The sequence below is a fragment of the Poecilia formosa genome, unplaced genomic scaffold (genome assembly GCF_000485575.1).
Source record: "Poecilia formosa unplaced genomic scaffold, Poecilia_formosa-5.1.2 Scaffold166, whole genome shotgun sequence".
Lineage (NCBI taxonomy): Eukaryota > Metazoa > Chordata > Actinopteri > Cyprinodontiformes > Poeciliidae > Poecilia > Poecilia formosa.
This window is the reverse complement of record NW_006800105.1, coordinates 304226-327296: the sequence shown is the minus strand read 5'-3', so window position 1 is coordinate 327296 and position 23071 is coordinate 304226. Positions and strand designations below refer to the sequence as shown.

The 23071-nt window shown below is 38.6% G+C and overlaps 1 protein-coding gene across 1 annotated transcript in view; it reads right to left on the bottom strand.

The window, feature by feature from the left end:
• The window catches only part of LOC103146694 (raftlin-like), a 90965-nt gene that overhangs the window by 13648 nt on the left and 54246 nt on the right, over positions 1–23071 (bottom strand). Inside the window, exons 6-7 of the mRNA XM_016677820.1 lie at positions 17395–17513; positions 1529–1632 (exon numbers count right to left, since the gene is read on the bottom strand). Of these exons, the coding sequence (XP_016533306.1) occupies positions 1529–1632; positions 17395–17513 (223 nt within the window). The remainder of the gene's footprint in view (positions 1–1528; positions 1633–17394; positions 17514–23071) is intronic.

Genomic DNA, 23071 nt, shown 5'->3' with positions numbered 1-23071 from the left:
TATTATGCATTTGGGTCAAACTGTGCTAAAACAATAAAACCAATTTCATCTTCAGTAACTATAACGGAAGCTTCATGTGTTGCTGCCTACTTGTCTCATAAATTAAGAAAATGAGGAAATATCTCTTTTAGAATAATTATCTAATTGTAAAAACGATTTTTGCTTTACTGTCTAGTTAATTATTTCTAAATGATATCCAACGTTTTTGATAGCAAATGTTTGTTCAAGGCTTGAGTCAATTTATGTGCAATTCAACACTTTTCGTATTGCACTGTATTTATTATTGATTGTACAGCTTCACTGTAACTCTATTCTGCTGCATGATTATTCTCTGTTTTTATAACTTTAAACTACATGTGTACTTTATGCTTGTTCTTTGTACCCTGCAGTGTCTTCAGAGCATATCAGACTGCTTCATTAAATCATCGCCATTCTGAGTCAATGCGAGGCTTTACTGTGCGTCTGACGACAAGCGAGGCCTTTTGACCATAAGCGGACGTACACTCATATAGCAGCTGGGAGTGATGAGTCAGCGCAGGCTTTGCAGAGGAACCGTTACAGTTCTGCGAACAGATTTTCCACTGAACAGAGCCGCTGCTTGTCAACAGACGTGCACAGGCAGCTGCAGTAGCTGCACAGCCCAGACTGACACACAGTCAGGTTGACTTCTCTGAAAGGCTGTCAGATTCATCTGAAGACTTGACTTGTGCATATATTATATGTCTCGTTTTTCACTGAAAAACTGCCAGTTGGTTTTAAAAATAGCTTCACATGAAGTAGAAAGCCCAGTTTTCATCTTTCCTTTTGTTCTTGCAGATCCCCTTTAGCACTGGGGACTGAGCTAATTGTTGTTGCGGGTGGAAATTGATGTTTTATGTAGATTTACTTTATGTGGACAGTATAAATATAATTGACCAGGAAGCTGTGAAGTTGTGAAGCTGAGCAGAAAGAGAGGGGAAAAACTGTACTGATTTCATTTTCTAGCAGGAATTGGCAATTTCCCACAGTGCCAAAAATACTAAAACCGGCTTTAGTGATTTAGTGCTAATCAAGAACAGAGGCATCATTGTGCTTGATTAGCAACCAAATTTTTCAACCATGTTAAGATTACTGTGTCTTTTGCATTCCTTACTCTTGTGCATGATTTTATACTACTAACATGTTTGAAATAAATAAACTAGTCTGCATTAACTCCGTACAGAATAAACTGGGTAATGTCAAGTGGAAGATGAAATACATGCTACGCAGGAATTCACTGTTTTGTCCTGAATTATTCAAGTCAGTTACCTTTTCAACTATGCTATTATTTATGTAGCATCTGGTGCTTTAAAAAAAAACTAAGCAAAACAACAGCATAACAACAACAAATACATGTTAAGTGAGCATACATCTAAAGTACTGAGCTTTTTGTGATGATGAAATCTGTCCAAGCAGCATCAAGTATCCTTTCCTAAGCGCTCCTGCACTTCTCAGGGTTGTCAACAGATGTCAGTAGAGGTCAAAAATCACTTGAAAATAGTGTCATTACCTGTTAGTCCTGATTACAGGAGTCGGCAGCACGCAGGTGAGTCTCCATCCATATGTGGCCAGTGACTGAAGTAGAGGAACGTAATCAGTTTTCACCTGCAAACCCTGTGGAGAAGAAAAAACAAAACAAAAACAAAACAAAAAAAAAATGTCTGTTACAACCTGCAATCAAAAACACACACCCTAAAACTGGAGCATAATCATCAGAGTTTGTCTCTCAAAACTCAAACCACACGACACAATGTGTTGCAAGTGTGCACATTATCCTACAGGCTGTATTCTGACTGTGATTTCAGAGCTACGAGAAACATAAGTGTGACATGCAATCAAACTCTGTCAGCAGTGCCTGGAAAAACATAGTTCCTCTCAGATATGACGGGTTTAATACACTGAATGTGTGCTGTCTGTTTTCAAAGTAACGCACACAGAAGCGAAAAAACCCTGCGACATAAATCAACCACCGCAGAAACTCCCTGGCTGCCACGAGTCAACATGGAAACCATCTTTATTCATGACAAGCGTTTTGTCAGTGCACCGAGTCCTTCAATAAACAGACTGCGTGTGTGTGAGAGCTCACAATGTGCGAAACATTTTAATAGTGTTTGAGGTTAAATGAGCCATGCCTTCATAGCCTCATAAATGCCACAGATTTAAATCAAACATTTTTAATGGCTATTTTGACTTCTGACTGAAGAGAAATCCCCCAGTAGATGAACTTCTAGAGCACACAAACTCAATCAGTTTAGAGCGGAAGTGTGTGTGTGGTTTGCCGTCGTGCCATGCCGAAAATGAGAAACCACAACGCGTGTCACTCGGCTAGCTGGCACACAAAAGGACACATCAGAAAGCACAAACAAACCTTATTCTGATTAATTTTGACATGGCGAATGATGCAAAATAGCTTTCATTTTAAAGACTAAAAGGGAAACCAAACCAATTTTACCAATGCAAAATTAAAGCAAAAGGAGTTCTGCAGTGAGTCAACGAGGCAGCCTAATGTAAGCATCGTTCCCCACAGCAGTCTATTCATAGCGTGCAAAGAGGTAAAAGACTTAAGTAAAAGAGAGAAACTGTCACACCTACAAGATTACTGGTCTACTAGGAGTAGAAATTGTTGTCATTCAAAGTTGCACCTGTCAAAGTTTCCGATGAATGTACTTGTTCACTTTACTTCACCAGTCTTACAAAAGCAGCCACCACAGATTTCTAAGAGCACCTGGTAACCAAAATGTCAGGCTAGTAGTTTAGTGATAGACCTGTGAGGTTTGGAGGTTATTTAAAGTCCAACAATGTATAACTGTGTCCCCTAGAAACAGTAGAGCAGCATTCAGAGGCTAAAGCTTTTCAGGTTATGATGTTCCAGACCTATTGTTTAAATTCACTCTGACATGCTCACCAGCATAAAGAGCCATGTTTAAAGTTATACATGAATGGTTTGAATAAGATGCCTAATTTAAAGCTAGAAAGAATGTGTCTTATATTTTTTAAATGCACTTTTTTTAATGTTAACAATACTAATATATTGCAACCTTAGAGACATGTTTATTTATTGTTGAACGTATATATGAAAACATATATCAGTTGCATTCCTTCTCAGACAATGGGATTTCTGAGATCCAAAGTCGTAAAAATCCAACAGAGTACCTGCCAAAAATGTAATTCTGACTTGGAGAGCTGAAGGTTCACAAGGGTTTAATATCTGATATGGCTGTAACGCGCTTAAAAGGTTCATTTTCTGATTGTTTGACTCACTTTCTTTTTCATATTTGGCATATACTGGCACCATCCAACTCTTGTTTTTATCTTATCTTGGATATCAGATATGATTCAGAAAATGTTGCATCTGAACTAAAAAAAATGTAATCACTCAAATCTGATTTGTAGTTTAGACATGAATCAGAAATGCATCTATTCACAGATATTATTTAGACAAATGGTTTAGCAAAGCTCCCTTCTCTAAAAGTAGTCTAAGCTTAGACTTTTAAAAAGTCTGTAAATAAAAAAAAATGCCAGACTATGTGATCTAAAACTCAGACACTATAGTTTGAATTAGCAGTATAAACTAATTTCATGTTTTTGCAGCATGATACATAATGATATAAATTTGGGGGAAATACAATATTCAGCACTTTTGATTCTCCAAGACCTCATCTGTGACCAAGCTTGACATGCCTGGTCTGATGAGGAACTAATTTTTAGTTGTATTTGTGATAACAACTAAAACATCAGGGATACTCATCACCAGTCTTCGATTTATGCTTCATATGTAGTTCAATGAATAGAGGACACAATTAGCAACAGACAAGTTCCAATATCTCAGCCGAAATGGCCTGTGTTTAGACATCTAATGGATTTCTAAAACCAATCCAAGACAACAAGAGAAATGTTCACTTTAAAAAATATATAAACAACATAATTTAACCAAAATGTCTCTGAACGACTTAGACAACGTTTAGATGCTCACTGGGAAGGAAGCAAACGAGTCTTTTACAGAGAAAAGAAGCAGATTATTTATATTCTGTAGAGGTAATTGCTCGAAGAAGTAAACACTTAAAGAAGATATGTGAGTAAGGGAAGTGAGGAGACACATTAGCCTAATGAAAAGCTCCCATTACCAACAGCCACACTGGTTATGCTGGCAAAGAAACCACAGTCAACAACCACTTCTCTAGAGACCAGCACAGTGTTGCTGCTACAACACTTAATTTACATCAGCCTACAGTCAGCCAAAGCTTAAGTAATTCACAGTTCACAATCTCTGTGAACGGTTCCTAAACAAACAAGTCCACAAACGATCACGATTACGGTGTTAAAAAGTGTTAAGCTACTGGGAAAAAGTTTTAAAGCACCATCTGCTTCTCAGCATGCTGGATTTTCATGATCGTTAATTTTTCTGAAGACCTTTCAAGATACTTCTTTGAACCTCTGGCTGCTTTTCCAGGGTCCAGCTAACAACTTTGGTAAGAAAGAAAAAAAAAAAATACCTATCTCACCTCTATGCATTCTTTTTAATATTTAGTTTTTGACCTTCTTTTGAGACCAGTTAAACACCAATAGGTGCATTGGTTAAAAAGAGAAGGAAAATCGCACAAATACAGAACTTCCACCTACCTAAGGTTTCTAACTGGGAGCTGTAGGGCAGCATAACGACAGCAAGGTGACCAATTCCAGTCAGGATACCACAAGAGGCGGTTTTTAGACAGAATTTTGTAAAAAAAAAAAAAAAAAATTATAAAATATAAAATATCACTATGTCACGACAGTTTGGTATGAGACAGATACCAGATACCAGATCTGTGAAAAGACTGAGCAAGACTGCTGTCTCCAAGTGCTCCCATGCTACAGTGGAACAGCCAATCAGAGCTGGGGGGTGGGTCTTAACGCTGTCAATCAGTGGCCTGTGTAAGGCTGTCAGGCTGGTTAGCATGGCCACTGATGACAGCAGATAAATGGTTTTCCTGTAATGGTGAGTTGTTGCTCGGTCATTAGCACATTTAGCAGCGGGTACATGAGCTTGATTGGCAGAGCTAAGACCCTCCTCCTGGCTCTGATTGGTTGCTTTTGGTCAAGAGCTGTGGATTCAGATGGCAATAGTAGCTCAGGGAGGAGGTGGAGGAAATTGATCTTTTCACAGATTATGTGTCTCAAACATGAAGACAGCTTTAACAAATATGTACAAATCATATATTTTTTTGATAAAAGTTACATACTGCAGCTTTAAGCAGAAATACCAAAATGCGTGGCTGGTAAGAGCCAATAAAGCCAAGCAAAGCTAACATTAAATTATGTTCATTTAAACTAAAGTCAAATTAAATTAAGTTAAGATTAGATCTAGTAAGCTGAGATAACAGCATAACTTGTACTGTAGGGTTTAACTGTGATGCAGCTGTTGCCACAGTGACGGGGTTTCTGATCCCAGGCCAGGTTTGAATCATTCTTCATAGTCTGCAAGTTCTACCCATGCATCATGGATTTCTCTCCAGGTCAGAAATGGAAAACATGTTACATACTTGACAACCTACTTTTCCTCTAAAAGTACTAAGTACCAAGTTTATCAGTAAAAAGAAACAGAAATGCATCAACTTTCAACTTTCCTAATCATCTACTGCATTTTAAAAGTTCTTTGGTGAGAAGCAGCTTCTGAGAGCTCATAATCTTCTTTCTTTTGCTGTCAGACTGTGTGGCATCTTGGAGTATTTTATGCAACCAATTAAAGAAATGGGAACATGTAGAGATTTCTTGTGCCAGTCTGATTAATGAGTCGGAGTTAAGTGGCTTAATCATGAGCATCCATCCATAAAAATGGTGAACAGAAGACAAGTAAGGTAGAGAAGAGGTGATATTGATCCAAAAAACTATTGATCAGCATCGGTTAAAAAGACTGCAATGAAATCTACCTGTTTGGAAGGAAAATATGACTCCGGTTCTTACACGGCACTTTCTGCAGTTCACTGACATCAATTACTAAACATATGCTGGTCAATGTTCAGAGCTCATCATTTTCCCAAGCACTTAGGAGATTACACAACTTAATATTTTCCTTCCACATATTATTGACCAAACTGACACAACATGAACAAACAGCTCAGAAAGTTGAAACAGACTCTAAGTTGCTAATCATTAGAAGACAAAATACTGCTATTTATCTGACTGCACTTCCTAAGGCTCTAAAGAAGCACATCAACATTTTCTGTGGTTTATATTGGACTCACTCCCAAAAACAAATCTGCTCTGAGAGTGCATTGAGAAATATTTTTTCTGTAATGGTTTTGGAGAAGGTGAGAGTTAATCAAAGTCCTGGAGTTTGGCTCCTTTGCTCTCCGCTGACTTATTATTCAGGGGCCACCTCGCTGCATCAGCACTTCAGCAACCAAACCGAGAGTCTGAAAAACAAAGTCATCACATTGTGGTCGATGATATCTGCAAGGCAATGGCTCAGAAAGAAGGCAGAATACCTGCAGCTTTACCATTTCAACTGAAGCTACTTCAAATCCTTCATGAAACTGTCTGCTGTGAAAACAACAGTTTCTAAAACCACAGCCCACCTTCTTACTGAACCGTATCTAAGTAGGAAAAAAGTTGAAGTTTTTCCTGTAAAAGAATTTTAAATAATACACAAAAAGATATGTGACACTAACATTCCCTCCCCTAAATTCCCTTCATATTCACATACAAAGTGAAGCTATGAATTCAGCAAGGTTTGGAAAAATAAACCTGGGAGAATTTTATTCTCCAAGGACACAGAGTCAAAGTATCGTTAAATATGCACTTTGTGATCACACACAACAAAAAGTCTGGTGTTTTTTCTTCCTTGCCTTCGCCCTCCACTGGAAGACAGTAAAAAAAAAAGACATAATACTGTTCACAGCCAGCTCTCTGTGTGTTTTTCAGATAGTTGGGGGTCAACAGGTTTGCAGACCTAAACAAAGTCTGCTGATAATGAAGCAAACTGCTTTAAAAAGAGGGCATTCAGATACTGATCCTGGCTACCTCGCTCACCATGCAGCGTTGTCACAGCAACAGAGGTGTCTACATCTACTTCTCAAAGGGCAGAAATAACCTTTCAAGACTCAGCAGCTCCACTTTGTGCTCTCAAATGCATCATTGATTGGCTACAATGATGCTGAGATTTAAAAAAAAAATCACCTTAAAGCTACTCTGGAATGGTTTTGGGGGGCCAATTTCACCTAAAAGTGATCAAAAGTGAAATTTTTTCAGCATGATCATATAGACAGAAATGAAGAAATGAACTATCAATTTACAGCAGACTGACTGATGTGAAAGAAGATAGATATGCTGGAAAGCATCTTAGCAATAGTTATACCTTCAAAGGCAACTGGGCAGCCAACATCACTTTGCATCAAAACAACGTCTCAAACCAAGATCGGTTTTTCTGATTAGCACTTTTTACAAGCTTCAAGATGAGAGTTTCAGTTGTGTGAAGACAGATCATTAAGGAGCCAGTTCAATACTGGAAGCAGGTGACTGAAAGGTGGTGACTTTCCAACGTGAACAATCTCTTTTATCCAAAGACTGACGGGAATTGAAATGAAAATCCAAGGATGTACAACAGACGACCACAAAACCAAACATTTACGCCAGTAAAAATGTTTTAGTCATTATTGCTTCTATCCGGTATTTTTTTCTACCTAATCCCTCAGGGGACCTTCCACAAGCTTAAAACTGGATTACTCCAACAATAATAAATCTTAGAGTGCATCCAGACTTTAGCTTTTACAAGCCATTATCATGCATCTGAGTCAGGACAAATGGTGTAACAGGATATCACATGATGGGGTAGTTAAGCAAGCTGAGCATCAGCTGGTGGAGTTTTCGCAGTTCATTATGTGTGTCAGTAAAAGCTTTTATTGTGCACTTTACAAGGAAGAACTATAATACAAGCATTTCATGTAAGATAAAATGAAAATAAAAATTTAATTTCCCTCCTGGACTATTATTGCTCAAAAGACCGTCTCTTCTCTGCGAGACAATAGAACCATTTATGTCAAAAAGCATAATGGTTCATTCTTGAGGCTGCAATCTCAGTAACTGCAAAAAAATAAATAAATAAAAATAAATATAGATCCATTGCCCAAGTTCAAACATTTACTCCTAATTCCCAACTTATTTTAAACATGCCTAACATGGACTGACCCCCAGAACAGAAACAAAAACATTACCTGCTATGAATTAATAACTTTTTTTAATCAAACCATTAAGCTTGTTTTGTTAAGTTATGCTTCAGTTAGAGCATTTTTTAAACACATTTAAATAATAAGACTAACTTGACTACGATAATTTGAAATATATGTATGAAAATGCCTTGAAATGACATATATTATAAGATGGTATTGATTAAAATGACAAGAAAGTCTTTTTAAGGCTGCTTATCTATTAGACTAAAGCCCCAGAATTATGATTAACCTGGAGGTACAAGCATAGTGGAAAATAAAGTTCATTATTACAACTGAAACCATTTTATAAAAACATCAGTTATAACTGATCACCATCTTTCTTTTACTTGTATTTTATTGCTAGCTTTGTGTTGTTGAATGTTGAGGAGTGTCATCTTTATTTTCTTTTGCATTTTAAAATTTTTCATTGTCTTTTATGTTTCATGTAACCAAAACGCCCCGGCAAAGAAAAGGTACTGCAACATTTGTTCATACCAAACATTTGCCCCAAATAAACTAATAAACTAGTATTTAACTTGGGACTATTTTAAACTATCAAAACCTGAAAAGATGCAGCATTATCTGCAGAAAACCCTTTGTATCCTCGCTTGCTTAAAAGCTAGAGAAAGTACTGAAAGAGGTTTCTTGCGCATAACAAGGCAAAAACTGACACAGACTCACAAACCTATAGGTGAGGTAGCAAAGTAAAGATAAATCTTCAGAGGAAACATATTACCCAATTTAAATGCAGCTTGAGTAAACTTTCAACAAAACTTTACTCAATGGGTTGAGCAAAGTCTGACGTGCGTTGTGATTCGTCATGCTGCTAAAGAAAAGCAGGAATAAAAAGAATAAATAATTTTCTATTCATGCGTGTCTAAAAATGGTGATGGATTTATTAGCATACTTGGCTTCAATAACTTAATACAACCAGCAATATAATAAAAGACAAGTTGAATCAAGTTCTGCCCTTGAGAGATAAGGTCAATTTCACATTCAAAGTCGGCTTTTTATAAATAAATTCTGAGAAATGCTTTGCTGCGTCAGTCGACCTTTGGATCAGATTTCATTGTTCCTCTGGTTCATAAATGAGGCTTTTTGATTGTCACAGCACTTTTCAAATGAAACCAACTGTAAAATGCAAGAGCTGAAATGTCTCTTTGACAGAACTGACGATGCAGATGTTTAAAAAGGAAAGTAGTGTTTGCATAAAGAGCCACAGGCTGGCTAAAAAGGTAGGTAAAATCTTTAAAAACCAATTCAGTTTGAAATCAAAGTTAATTCAACTTCAAAAGCATAAAGTTATCGATTCACTTAAGTAGGATGGATTGGTGTTTATTGTGTTTTCGAACACCCTGTGGAACATTTCTCCCCCCGTCCTACAGAAAGGATGTGATCTCTCACCGTCAGGAAGAGTGCAAATTGCTCTCCCTCTATGTAGGTCAGCTCTTCTCTCACCTCGCTCACAGAAAATAGAGATATGATGAACAGGCGACTCATCAGCTCTCTGCACAACATGTTCGAGCCTCAGCATTCATACACCCAACTCAAACAGAATCACACAGACAGGACATGATTTCATAGTCTGAATAATAGCAAAGGATTCACATTACGTGCAAAAACAAAACCTGTGAACGTCTATTGAACCCAATGGACTCTGTGGATTTTTTTTTTTTTTTTTTGGGAACTCAATTTGCAGGAAACATAAAAACAACATGTTTGTGTTCATCTGAGGTGTCTTTGTCTAAGTCTTAATCACATTTCTTCAAAGATTCCTCTGCTGCCACACTGATGCTGTGATGTTGAACCCTAATCCCATTTTAGACATAATTTAGTTTGTCCCGTCTGTGAAATGCTTCTCTTCAAAGCTGCTGGTGCAAGTGAATTCTTGGAATAAGTGACAACAATGCTGGAACTGTTAAGCTCCCTTCACTTGCTTTTACTTTGAACTGCCATTCCTTCAATTTTAACCTTGTCAACAATCATTTTCAGGGGTGTGCATCTCTCTGCAGGGATAGAAACAATCTCTCAAATCTCCCCGTGCAGATTTTCTATTTTGTCTTTAGGGTCGAGAGTTCAAAGTTCAATGCCTGAGCAAACCTGTGACTCTACCTAATGACATCCCTTTAAGCTGTAAGAAGAATATTTTATTTACCGACCACCATTAGTTTCCCAAAGCAATGTCAACTCTATCTAATAATGACGTTAAGCCCTCAGAAAGGAAATGAAGCTGCACATGTTAAAAGTTCAAGTGATTGTAACGTAATGATTAGAGAATCACAGCACATAGTTGTCAGTACTGGTGCTCTTATGATCTCATGGCTTGAATAAATAACAGCACTGATTGCATGAGGAATGGAGCGGTATGTCTGATGGACCCGACCTCTACATCACCCAACAGCTTTGGTCGTCACTAGGTTGGAGTTAATCCTAGAGTTTGAGCCTAATATGGGGGAAGAGTCCTCAACATCCACAGGTAGTCCACAGAACAGACACAGAAAAGTCACATCTCAGCCAAAGTATTACATTATCCAATATCTGCTGGATTTAACTGCACCCTAAATTAACGGCGATCAGCTTATAATGTTGCACAGTTCTGGTTAACATAATAATTAGACTCCTTGGTGCAACTGTCCAAGCTGAAGTCATCAGTACCAGCCGATGTTTGGGAAAAAGACTGGCTGACTTTGTGCAACTTTTCGGACCACATTTCAGATAACGTTCTGTTTTCTGTTCTTTTTATTCTGCATTAAAGACGTCTGTCTCATGTTTGCTGTGAATATAGATAATAAAGCCTATAAATCACTGTGAAGCATCACGTGAATAGTCGAAGTCGACTCGACTTATCAACTTTAAAAAATCTGAAGTTGTCTCAGTTTTGGCAGCTGTGGAAATTCAATGTTGCCATAACTGGAAAGTGGAAAGTCTCCTATGTCTGGTTCAGCTCAAACCAGAAGACTGAGATATGACGCGTTCATGTCTTTGCAGTGACAGATGACCAAAGCACAGGCAGGAGGCAGGTGAAATGAAGTCGAGAACAGATGCTCTTTGAAAGGCAACTGACAGGAAATACAGACGGAAGAAAGTGAGGGGAATCAGGAAAATGGCAGACAACGGAGCAACGATGAGGGACAATAGGAGGATCAATCAAGGAGGGAACTAAACTGGAAGCCTAAATTACTGGGATAATTATTACTGAAGCAAGGAGCAGGTGAGCATAAAATCTGAATGTGCTGCAGCTGTGGGGGGAGCATAAACAGCAGCAGAGACTCAGACGGTTTGCTTAGCTTTAAAAAATTAGAAAAAAGTTCATGATAATTACAAAAAGGAGGATTCTTGCAGTCAGAGATGGCTCACAATCTATTTGAGTTTTGTATAAGGCACAGGTGTTTTCTGAAAAGGATAATAATTTCTTTACTGTGATTAAATATTAAAGAAACATCCTGCTGAGCCTAATTAGAGTAGCGGGCATCCCAGTCACATATCTTCTTATATAACGCTAGAGAATGCGATATGGAACATTATTCGCATTTTATTCGTCAAGGTTTGCAGCTTTACAAATTTGCTATTCCGTGTCAAATGAAACTGAGCAGATTTTTGTTTGTTCAGTTCCACTGAACCCAGTTAGCAAAATATGCTTGTAAACAAGATTACATAGATGACTGTCTATCAGTGGTGAGAGCTAATGTGCTTCTCTGGGGATCAGGATGAAATCATCCTGTAAGAACAATCCCTGATATTGGCAGGGTCAGGTGCTTCGGTATTGATTTTTGAACAATTTTGTTCCTCATTTATGAGTTAACATTTCTATGTTATAATGAGCTATCTCTATAGTGATGTCTCTATAAGTTCAGGCTGCTGCAGAACTTACTGACTGATTGGTGCCATCATCAACTTCAAGCATTCATCTGTTTTCATTCCCATAGAAAGTTCTGGTTGCCTTTGTGTTTAGCTGTGTTTGTTTCTTGGAGGGGCCCGTTGCTGTCGACTTGCTTTGTTTGTCTTTCTACGCAATGAACACAACTAAGTTATTTTTATTCTGTTCTGTTCTTTGTTTCTCCTTAGAAAGTGTTCCTGTCCCAGTGTTTCTAGGATTTCCTGGCCATACACACTAGATGTGTTTCCACTGACCATATAATTGTGTAATCTGATATTTTGAACATAAATTTGCTTAACCGAAATACAGCAACTTTGAAAAAACTTGTTTCCTTGCTAAAAAGTTTTGCCACTAGGAAGAAACGGGTATTTGGTTTTTATTGACATTGATTTATTTTCGCAAAACTGCAACTGGTCACACCGATCATGTGATCAATAAGCAGATGTTTCTACTGGTGGAGAAGACAACACTAAGAAGTAGGAGGTTAATGGCACAGCATGATTTTTAACGACTTATCAAAAGAACAAATTCACATGTGATTTTAATTGCATTTCTCATTGTCTTGGACTGAATATTATTTAAATTAATTTGACTTAAATAATGGCTTAAGATGTGAATTTGTTTTATATGAACCTTCCTATGAAATTCTATTATACCGGAAAGCAACTTTACAAAAACACAAACATGCAATCTTTCTTTGACATCTGGAAGACATTTTTCTGCCATTTCTGTATCTGTTCAAGCATCCCTCACTATAGCGACGTTCGAAGAAGGAACAACATATGTGAAAACTGCTGAGTATTAAATTCCCGCTGATGATTTTTCTCTAAAGCCTAAATAGCAGCGAAAGCAACAGTGACAACAAAAATTCAGAAAAATGTGGTAGGACCCCTGCCAAGTCCTTTAACTAATGCCAAACCATTTGGCATTTCTCTTAAAAAGCAAAAAAGAAGAAAAAAGCATAAAATGAAATGCAAAATGTTCCAGAAATGGCGTGCAATTTATCTACAATGCCTTGACAACATGTTACACCATTACAGTAAACTGCCAGATGCAACCCTCCATAAATTACCGTTGATGATTCATCTCCAAATTTTGTGCTGTGAAAGAGGAACTCTAATAGATTCAAGAAGCAGCGATGAACATAGACATCAGTGGGGCTCAATCCTTCAGACATGAACCCATCGGTCCTCATTAGTAATCCTGCAGCTGGAAGACTTTTCTTGAAATTTCCCAATTCTCATCAGATTCACAGATTTTTTTTTTCCACCCTTTTTTTTCATTTTGTTAAATACTCTGACCATAGAAAGGAACATTTTCTTGGACCATAATTTGATATTTCAGAGGACAGCCTGTTTCTGAAAGTTTCTATCATCTTAAGACATCCGGATCCAGCTTGTGGTCCAACATGTGTTCCCAATAATGGGCCCCGTACTGCATCTGACAAAACTCAAGTGGATAATGGTGCTTTTAAAAATGCTACGAGAAAAGCATGTTGAAAAGGAAGCTTCTGCGTATGTTAATAACATCAGACTCTCCATGCACATCAGATACACAAAGCAGAATATTGGTTCATGTTTTCACTACAAAAAAAACAAAAAATCTAACACATGCTTGGATGTTTTGTGCCTTCAAAGACAGAAATATAACACGTTCCTGCTAATGCAGTGAGGCTCTCTGGATAAATAAATCTCCCTGCAGCGGCTGATGGTGAGCAGACATATTCATTCCAACCCGGGCTGAAGTCTGAAGGCGAATACATTTTGTTTGGTCATTGCTGCTGTGAAGCTCAGTGATAAGAGAGAGAACATTAGTTTCAGGGAAGCTCCTGTTTTCCTGTATTGATTTTTCCCACAGGACACAAGAGATGAGGAGCCAGTCCTAATTGGAGTTTCTTAGCGGAGGTTCTTGAATAGTTATTCATTTTCTGACACTTCACCGTCTATATTCTACGATTTCTATTCAGGTCATTTATGCCCAGGAAGGAAAACATGTTTAGGATGATGCAGCTTCACATGATACTTTAAGGACAAAAAGGCGATACATTTCTGCAGTTTTACCCACAGAAAATGTCTGGTAGCATCACCAAGGTTTATTCTATATAACTGCAAAAGCCGAAACTCAATTGTTTTGATTTGTTTAGGATGGTTGCCAAACATCGTTATGTGTTTGTGTAAGACAACAATAAAATTGGAAAAAGGATTAGTTGCAAAATATGAATCACTATAAAATCATCTTATTCTGGTGCAGTCTATCAAACAAAGAAAATACTCATCAATGGGGATCAGCACTCTCAAGACGCATATTTGTTATTAATTGCATTTTGTTAAATGTTGTCAAACACTGCTGTAATAATTATGTAAAGCTGCAGTTTGCAGCTTTGTAAATAAATGTGACAATTCTCCATGAAGCAAAGTTAAGCAGGATATTCTCTATAGAGTGTTGATGTCAACAACTAGATGCAACATCCAGAATCTACTATTAATACAGAGTTTGAAAACTCAAATGGAGAGAAAAATAAAAAGCACCTGGTGACTTTGAGCATTGTTTTGCAACTGACTTTTCTTCATTCATGGTATTTTCTCTTGCCATACTCCATTCACGTCTTATTGGCAATTATTGCTGCCATTAACTCTGTTTTCTCTCTGCCTTGTTTTCCATAAAAGCTTTGCCTCGACTAGGGATTCTGTGTTTAGTCGCTTATCTTTACAGGACATACTGATCCATTGCTAACCATGAACCTTGTGTGCTTTTTGTTTTTTTCTATTTTTGGGGAAAGTGGGTCTCTGTGCATTTGTGTTTAGCTTTGTTGTCATCTTAATGGAGGCTCATGCCAAACCTTTGTTGTCATTTACTTTGCAAAGTCTGTTTTTTTTTCTTTGCTATACAACACAATTCCAGAAAAGTGCTTCTGAGTTTAGATGCCTCTTTTTCCTAGTTATAGGCAATGAGGCAGCTGTTGCTGCAAATAATGTTATGTACCCCCCGTGATTCTCAATTTCAGTGAAATTACTCCTAGTTGAGTGCTTCTGGGTTTAGCTGCTTGTCCTTGACTGACCTATTGCTTACAAACTTTGTGTACTTTCTTTGTTTAGCCTTCCCATAAAAGGTACGTTTTGTTTTTTAGTTTCCTTTATTTCCTGGACTGGATTATTGATGTATAGATTAACCTTGTGTGCTGTCTTTATTTCTCTTTCTCATATAAACTACTTCTGGCTCAGTGTGTCTGTATTTGACCATCTCTTTTCACTTAGCGATGCCACTGATAGACGCTGTGTATTAATCTTTTCAGCATAGAAACTACTCATGTCTGTTCCCAGCTTTCTTACGAACAAAGTTTTTGACACTTATTTCCAATTAATGTGAAATATCATGAGGCATTAGATTCTTTTTTGTTGATCCAAAGGGAACAACAGCAAAATGCGTTATTTAGCTTTGAACAAAACTTTTCAATTATTCTCTTTTGCTTCACTTTTCCTCTATTGATATAAATGTTCAGACTTTCTCTGCCACTGCATTTAAACATTTTCTCTAAAGTTGGTAAAGAGTAAAACTTATTGTAAACTCCTCCAAGTTTTTTCTGTTTTCTTTGTTTTTGTGTCAGACTTTTATTTTTTATTTTTTGGTTTAATGTTTCAACTTTCAAATTGATCCTAGAATATTCCAGTGAAATGCAGGAATTATTAAAGCACCTGTGGATCTGATGTGATTAACAACTCAGTCTTTTTCAAATGCTAATCCTATTATGATTTCTAACCAGTTTATGAATGAAACAATAATATTCTAATACGTTTGTGCAATCGCTGATAAACAGTCTCCGAGTGGGAAATGACAAACTCCCACTTAACGACAATATAAATGATTGCATGCGCTCTTCTTCGCTGAATTTCATACATTCAACCACCTGTGAGACTATTGGCTGCATGAAACTATAGAAGCATTCACGAGAAGAGATTATTTAACTAAAGACGGTGAGGGAGGAAAACCGACTGTAATTAATATCCTTTATTTTCTATCTTAATGATTACAGAAATGAAACAATAAGAAGCTGTGAGGATGCTTTGCATATCAATTTTAGGCAGTTATTGCAGATAATGGAAATGACGTGCAGCCCTGATCAGCCATTGTGAAAGAGCAAGTGTCAATCTGAATTGGCAGCTCGCTCGAGTGGAACGGCTTCTGATAAAGCCTCCAGGAGCGAGGAGCTGATTGGATCTTCGGGAACACTGGTGACGGTTTGGCATCACTCCTGGTTGGTGTTTCTGAGGAAACCTTGAAATCCATTTAACTGTAACAGTATTACCATTCAGCTCAGATGAGGGGAGGACTGAAAGAGACTTTTTATTGGCACACAAGGCCATCAGCGCCATGGTGGTCAGTCAGAGAGAGACATATTTTAGAAGGACAATAGTCTCTCTTCACACTTGGACAGCCACTGGCAACAAAAAAGTCCAAATTCAATTACCCAGATAGGATCTCCACGCACATATAGGGACACAAAACCTAAAATCGAACAAATGACGGACACGGACATATGCGCTCTGAGCTGCAAGAGACAACATAAAAACACACACGAACAGATGAGAGGACTTTAAACGCCTGCTACCCCTCCTACTCCCATGAAAAATCAATTTCCAACTTGGAACTTGTTGAGGAAAAGACACTAATCGGCCTTCAGATAAGGCCTTGTTTGTCCCTGATAAGACAAACAGCCACAACACATCTCCCATAAAGTTAGATTTGCCAGATTTGCCTTTGGGGTTCTGGGAGTGAGGTTGGCTCAGGGATGAGGTGGTGGAGGATGGGCAAAATGTCTCTGAACAAGTTCAATTCAGTGGTAAAGGAAGATTGCATTTTGTTATGAAATAGACCGCCGTTCAGTCATTACAAATCAGAGGGACCAGGTGGCTCAGTGGTAGAAGTGACTGTCCCAGAGTCATTCACTGCATGTCCTTCCCTTCTCTTCCTGCCCTTATTCCTGTGAAGCTACTAATGAACAAAGGCCACTACTGCCAAAAGTAAAAAAAAAACTAAGATAAAATAAATAAATAACAACGATTACAAATCAAATCAAACAACTGAAGCCTGCAGCTTCACAAGCGTGAAAAATGTGATTCTCAAGCTGAGAAGTTTAAGTTGGTGTGCAGATACATTAATGGACCAGGGTTTTATCTGTGGCAATGAAGGCATCTATTGTGATAAAGAGCTGAGGCGGAAGGAAAAGTTCTCAACTTGCCGGATCATCTCATCCCAATGAACAACTGCAGGCAAGGAAACACCCAACTTAATGAGTGAAAGACAAATATCTAAACTTACATCAATGTTGGTCCACTGTTCCACTACAATGGCATCATACGTGGGTGCAGCAGCGTTTGGCTCACCCTCGCTCGCCTCTTGGAAGATGAAGACGCTTTCCACTGTCTTAGGCAGCAAATCTGTGGAGAAAGTAAAAACAAAATCCAGATGTTAGAACTGTTCTTTTGTGCATTGCAAACTCATAAAATATCCAATGACACAATGTAGAACCAAAAAAAAAAGACATCGCCTTAAGGATGTTAAATCAGAAATGGACATGTTGTGAACTTCTTGATCAAAAACTGTGCAGATTTTTGGGCTCGACAGCAACACAGAGACTAATTAAAGCTCAGGATCAAGGTGAATTCGATAGCAGATAGGATGTAAAAGAAGCACTGCTCTATGTCCTGAGGATCAACACTGAAAACCTCTGATGAACAGATTTAACTGGTAAAATGCAGCCACAGATTGTATGAAGTCAAGCTATGTTGGATAGACGAAAAATCAGTTTGTTATGCCTACATTAATCATATGAAAAAAAAAAAACCTTAAGTATAGAAAGTCATTGCTGGAAGAAGGTCTTGGTAAATATCTGCTGCAAACCATGTAAGAAGGTTCTCTGGTCAGATTAGATCAAAAATGAAATGAATCGTAGATGTAAAATTTGTAGAAGCTTAATTAAAGTGGAAAACCCTGGTGTTGGTGGTAACATCATGCTAATGGGATCACTTTCTTGAATAAGAACAAGAAAACTGCTTAATGTGAAGATGGATGGAGCTTAATAAAGGGCGAAACTGGAAGGAAACCAGTCAGGTGGAAAGAACTCTTCCGACATGGCAATGAACAAGCACAGCTACATATAGAAAAATGGACAACTTAACCTAAAGCTGTGCAGCTATTAGCAAATGACACGGAGGATAATTACAGCTCAGGATCAAGGTGAACCCTGCAGGGAAAATGATTTAAAAGAAGCGCTGCTGTGCGTCTGAATGATCAGGACAGAAACGCTACCCTTGGAGAAATTTAAGTGATATTAGCCACAGGTCTAATGAAGTCAGTCCATAAGGGACAAACCTTTGCGACGCCTGCATTCGTCACCTTAACAAAGCCCAAAATGAGGTTAGCAACACTGACATTGACGCTGAATTGTTTGCTGCTGACCAAATAGATATTGGAAGCGTCTCTGTTCTGTTGGAGCCTAACAATCACAGGATTGGCGACCAGGACAGAAACACCACTGCGGCCCCTCAGAAACCTCTCTTGTTATTCATTTGATGCAGGGGCTCAGACGCCGCGCGCGCTCACACACACACCACGGGCCGAGGTCCGGTCCTCCCAGCTGGCCTGAGTGCTTTCTCATTACAGCCACGCCATTTACACACTAATACAGTTTGCCAGAGCCCGGGAACCAACATGAGACACTCCACATTTCATTACCGAGCCTTAATAATAGAGGGATGAGAGGTGGCTGGAGAGCCTGAGAAGATAGGGAAGGAAGACAGAGGGAGAGGCAGAGCGCAGGATGACAGACTCTTTTATTTCCTTCCCTCTCTGAAAACCCATTTAGGACCCGTGCACGCTCAATGGAAGACATCTCTCAGACGTCCACTGGCTCGCTCAAATACAGACATTGTCCGTGTTCACCTCCTCCTGGTCTCTTTGCCTCTTTTCTCTCCAACTTCTTCTTCCCTATCTGAACTGTCAGCCTTCCCTGCCTGGCAGATTTAGTAAAGGGACCGTTTTGGGAAGTGTCAGGCGATGAGGATCGGTGTTGGTTCCCTGCCAGCGCAACAGGGATCACTCAGGTGAGATCACCACACAGTTCCTGTCTCGCTGCTTAGCCTTGTCTCCGGTGATAATGCACACTGACTCTGAGACGAAGTGGGGGGGAGAAAGGCAGGAGAAGATGGGAACCGGTTGCTGGGGGGCACACAGTCTGTCAGGGGAATCCACTGGGTGCGTGCACGAATAAACATTATCTCGCGCCTATTGACTTGTGAGCTGAGCCGAGCAGCCGGCGGGCCGACTGAGAATAAATTGTTTACACTTGCAAAAAGCACCAGGTGCTCTCAGTAAAACTGTTCTCCATCCCCGGTGGCTCACATGCTCAAGGTCGCAGGGCGAGGCATGCAAATGTGTCGGAGCTGTTGGACTGGTTGGAAAGGCGGCAGCAGCAGCAGAGAGTGGACTGCCGTGGAGTGGCAAGGTGACAGCTGCTGACACATGGCATCAGAAATCAGCAGCCACAGACGTGCTGACACATGCAGACTCTGGATCCTAAAGGGCTAAATTTAGGTGGTGAGAATGTGCGTGTCCCAGAAACCTCACCAGCATGCAAGCAGAATCTTTAAGCAGATATTAAACAAACCTCTCATTAAGCTCACATTTGCATTAGAATTTTTTTTTTATTGGCCTGACAAAATATTCTAATCCTAAATGTCATGTTTTCATTAGCATTGAGTGGAAAATCCTCATAACTGGCAGAAAACAAAGGCTTGAAAATGTCAGACTGTGTGTAACTGATCTATATAGTGTGTTTTTCTTCATGGATTAGGTCACTGAAAGAAATTAACTTTTTAATAGTATTCTAATTTATTGAATATGACTGCATATCGATTTCAGATCCACAGCCCCATGAAGTTAATCCACTAAATTTATGCACATTTTAGTGGCAAAAATCCTCTAAATCCTTCATTTAAAACTGGTGAAGTTGTTGTTTTCAGTGATGTAGTCCCTCACTTTTAAATGTTTCTTTGTCTGCGCGTGTGTATGCATGTACAGTCCGTTGCAAAAGTACTCAGATTTTTTAGCTTTCCACATTTGTCAAATTGCACCTGCAAACTGTAACATATTTTGGTGGATTTTATGCGATTAGATCAGCACAAAGGAAGGAAGAAGGGAAATCATGCACTCTGTTCACAGTTTTTACAAATAGAAATGAAAACGTGGTGTGAATTGCTGTTTACACAGATCTATATAGCTCATGGAGGAGACACAGGACTACACCACAAATCTGGCAATTCCTAAAGAGTTGCAAGTAAAAAGTCATGGTTGGAAGAAAACTATAAGTTTGTTACTTTCTGTGTAGGAGACACAGCAAGCACATGCAAATAGGTAGTCAGATAGAAGCAAATTAGAATTTTAGGCCAATATGCAAACATTAATCTTAAAACCGTAATTACAATATGCAAATTCAAATTTCAAATCCAACTGAAAATCTTGCCTTTAAAAATGTTTGCTTGAGCTCATCTGCAAAGAAAGACAGGGGAAAAAACTACAACTGGTGGAAATGCACCCCTAAAGACTTACAGCTGTAATTGCAGCACAGAAAGCCGGGAGGGTGTTACAAATGTATTTCTAGAATAAAATAATAAAACTATGCATCTTATTTCTTCATAATTTTGAAGAATCTTTTGTTCTTCCTTCACATAAAGTCGTTTGTGACTGTAATGTGATCAAAGGTAAAGAGGTTCAAGATGTATAAATACTTCTGCGAAGTGCTGCACACACAGGCATATATGCCATCTTATATTTAACGTCCGATAATACGCCCTCTCATTAACGCAGGAGCGCTCAGAATAATAAATGTGTCATCAAATTTTCTGATGAGTCAGGAATTTTAAGTTTGCTGCAGAGGGACGACCGCCTGTAGGCGTACCTGTGTCAGATTAATACCTTTAAAAAGTGATTGTGGCAGCCACCATCACTATCTTAAAGTGAGATATATAAAATATTTGCGCATATTATTAATAGAGTTTCCACAAATATTGGCTGCAGATCCTTTTGTACTTTGCTGAGACAGATAAAATGTTACGTGAATAATCCACACTGCAGTACTGATTAGATATTACCAGGCAGTTTGGCGCAGGCTAAAATAGCCACAAACATAATGATTATAAACACCAAGAGTTTTGTGCAGATTATTTATTTTCTGTTCTCAGATGGTTTTTTTCTTCCATACTTTATCCCTTGAATTCATCTTGTTACTTTCACATAGACAATGCTGAAACGAACTGCCTCAAGCTTTGATATCTTTTTCCATCTATTCCTCCACTGAATAAGTAAACAATCCGATCTTGGAACAAACTGTTCAAGTTTTAATATGTTTTCTTTTTTCAACTGCCTTCAATCTTTTAGGATTCTTGCAGTCTTTATCTCACAATCTTTTTATCTATGTTTTGATATTCTTTTTCTATATCAAACAATTGTGTGATGCGAAGCATCTCAGTAAAGCTTTATGGTGCACAAGAAATTTCCCATGAGAATAAGGCACATAATATTTGGTTTTATTAAAAAGAAAAGTAAGATACATATGATCTATAGAAAAAAGTTTTGAATTTAGGAACTTGTGACTTTTTTCTATAATTACACAACCTATTTTCAATCACTTTAAATAGCAACAGACATCATTAGATGGATGCCAGTGCCATATTTTCTATCCATCCACAAAATAAATTGTTAGTATTAGGTTTGCAAGGTTAAATCTTAACGAATCAGGAATTCTGTGCTGTGAACAGATGAAACCAACGTTGGGACGTTGCATACAATAATGTCTGAAAGAAAACCTAATATAAAATGTCAGCAGCACCAACACTTCAAAGCAAGTTTCAAGCACAAAGATGGTGGTTGGATTTGCAGCTACAGTGAGCTCCAGCTTATTCTTGGTTCAGTTTGACCTCTTTGCAGATTTCTCTGTAGATTTTTCAGCCCAATCCCATAGTGCTGCCTTAAAGAGCACTGCAGAAGTGAAACCTCGATGAAAATCACACGAGTCAAAATAACCAAGTGACAATGATGATGTCAGTCTCTTGCTTCACCGACAGACATCAACTCTTATGCTGATAAAGTCATTGGTTCAACAAACTGCTAAATCACTGAGTGCGCTTTGTTTTTCCCATGACTATACCTGTGGATCAAGGTGTTAAAACATGGGGTAAAGATTGATTGGGTGAATGTTTTAGGTTTACTGTGTTCCTGCACACTCAGTTCCTCTTTTTTTTTAGTCTAAAACCCGGTTGACCTTTGGCAAGCTGGAGAGTAACCCTGCCCCAAGCCGTCTCTGGTGACATGTTTTCAACAAGCGTGCCAGCCACTGCCTCAGACAGCAGGAGACCGGCCGCTGACAGCTTATCTATATTTCAAACAGGCTGAGTGGACAAGCACAGCCAGGACAGTGCGAGGAAGAGGTGAGGGAGTCTAACCTGTGTGGACTGGATGTGACTCCTCCCTGCGGAGCCTGATGTTAGGCAGCTGGCAGGCGGTACCCTCGGGTTGTCAGGCAGATTTTAGAGTGCAAGATAAAAGAAAAGGGAGTGGTGCCTCAAAAACAGGAACCGTTTGGCTGATTTCTCTTGAATTCAAGAAGACCAAATGAAGAGCAAAAAGAGAAAACTTCCGAAAACGAATACTGTGAGCTTAACTGGTTTCAATGTTCTGCTCAACTGATAGAGTAAAGCTGGAAGTATTAGAAGATCACAAATGTACTGAGGCTCTTGGTCAGATATGCGCCTGCCAAAGTGCTGATGCACAACTGAAAGATTACAGCCTGTTCATGAGATTTCCAGGAAAGAAGTGTCAGTTTTTTTTCCCCCCTTTATGTTACAGTTCATTGAAAAAACGTGTGACATTCAGAGTGAAAATTCACACTCCTATTTATGAAACATCCCTGACAGTGAATTACCATGATGGCTCAGTTACT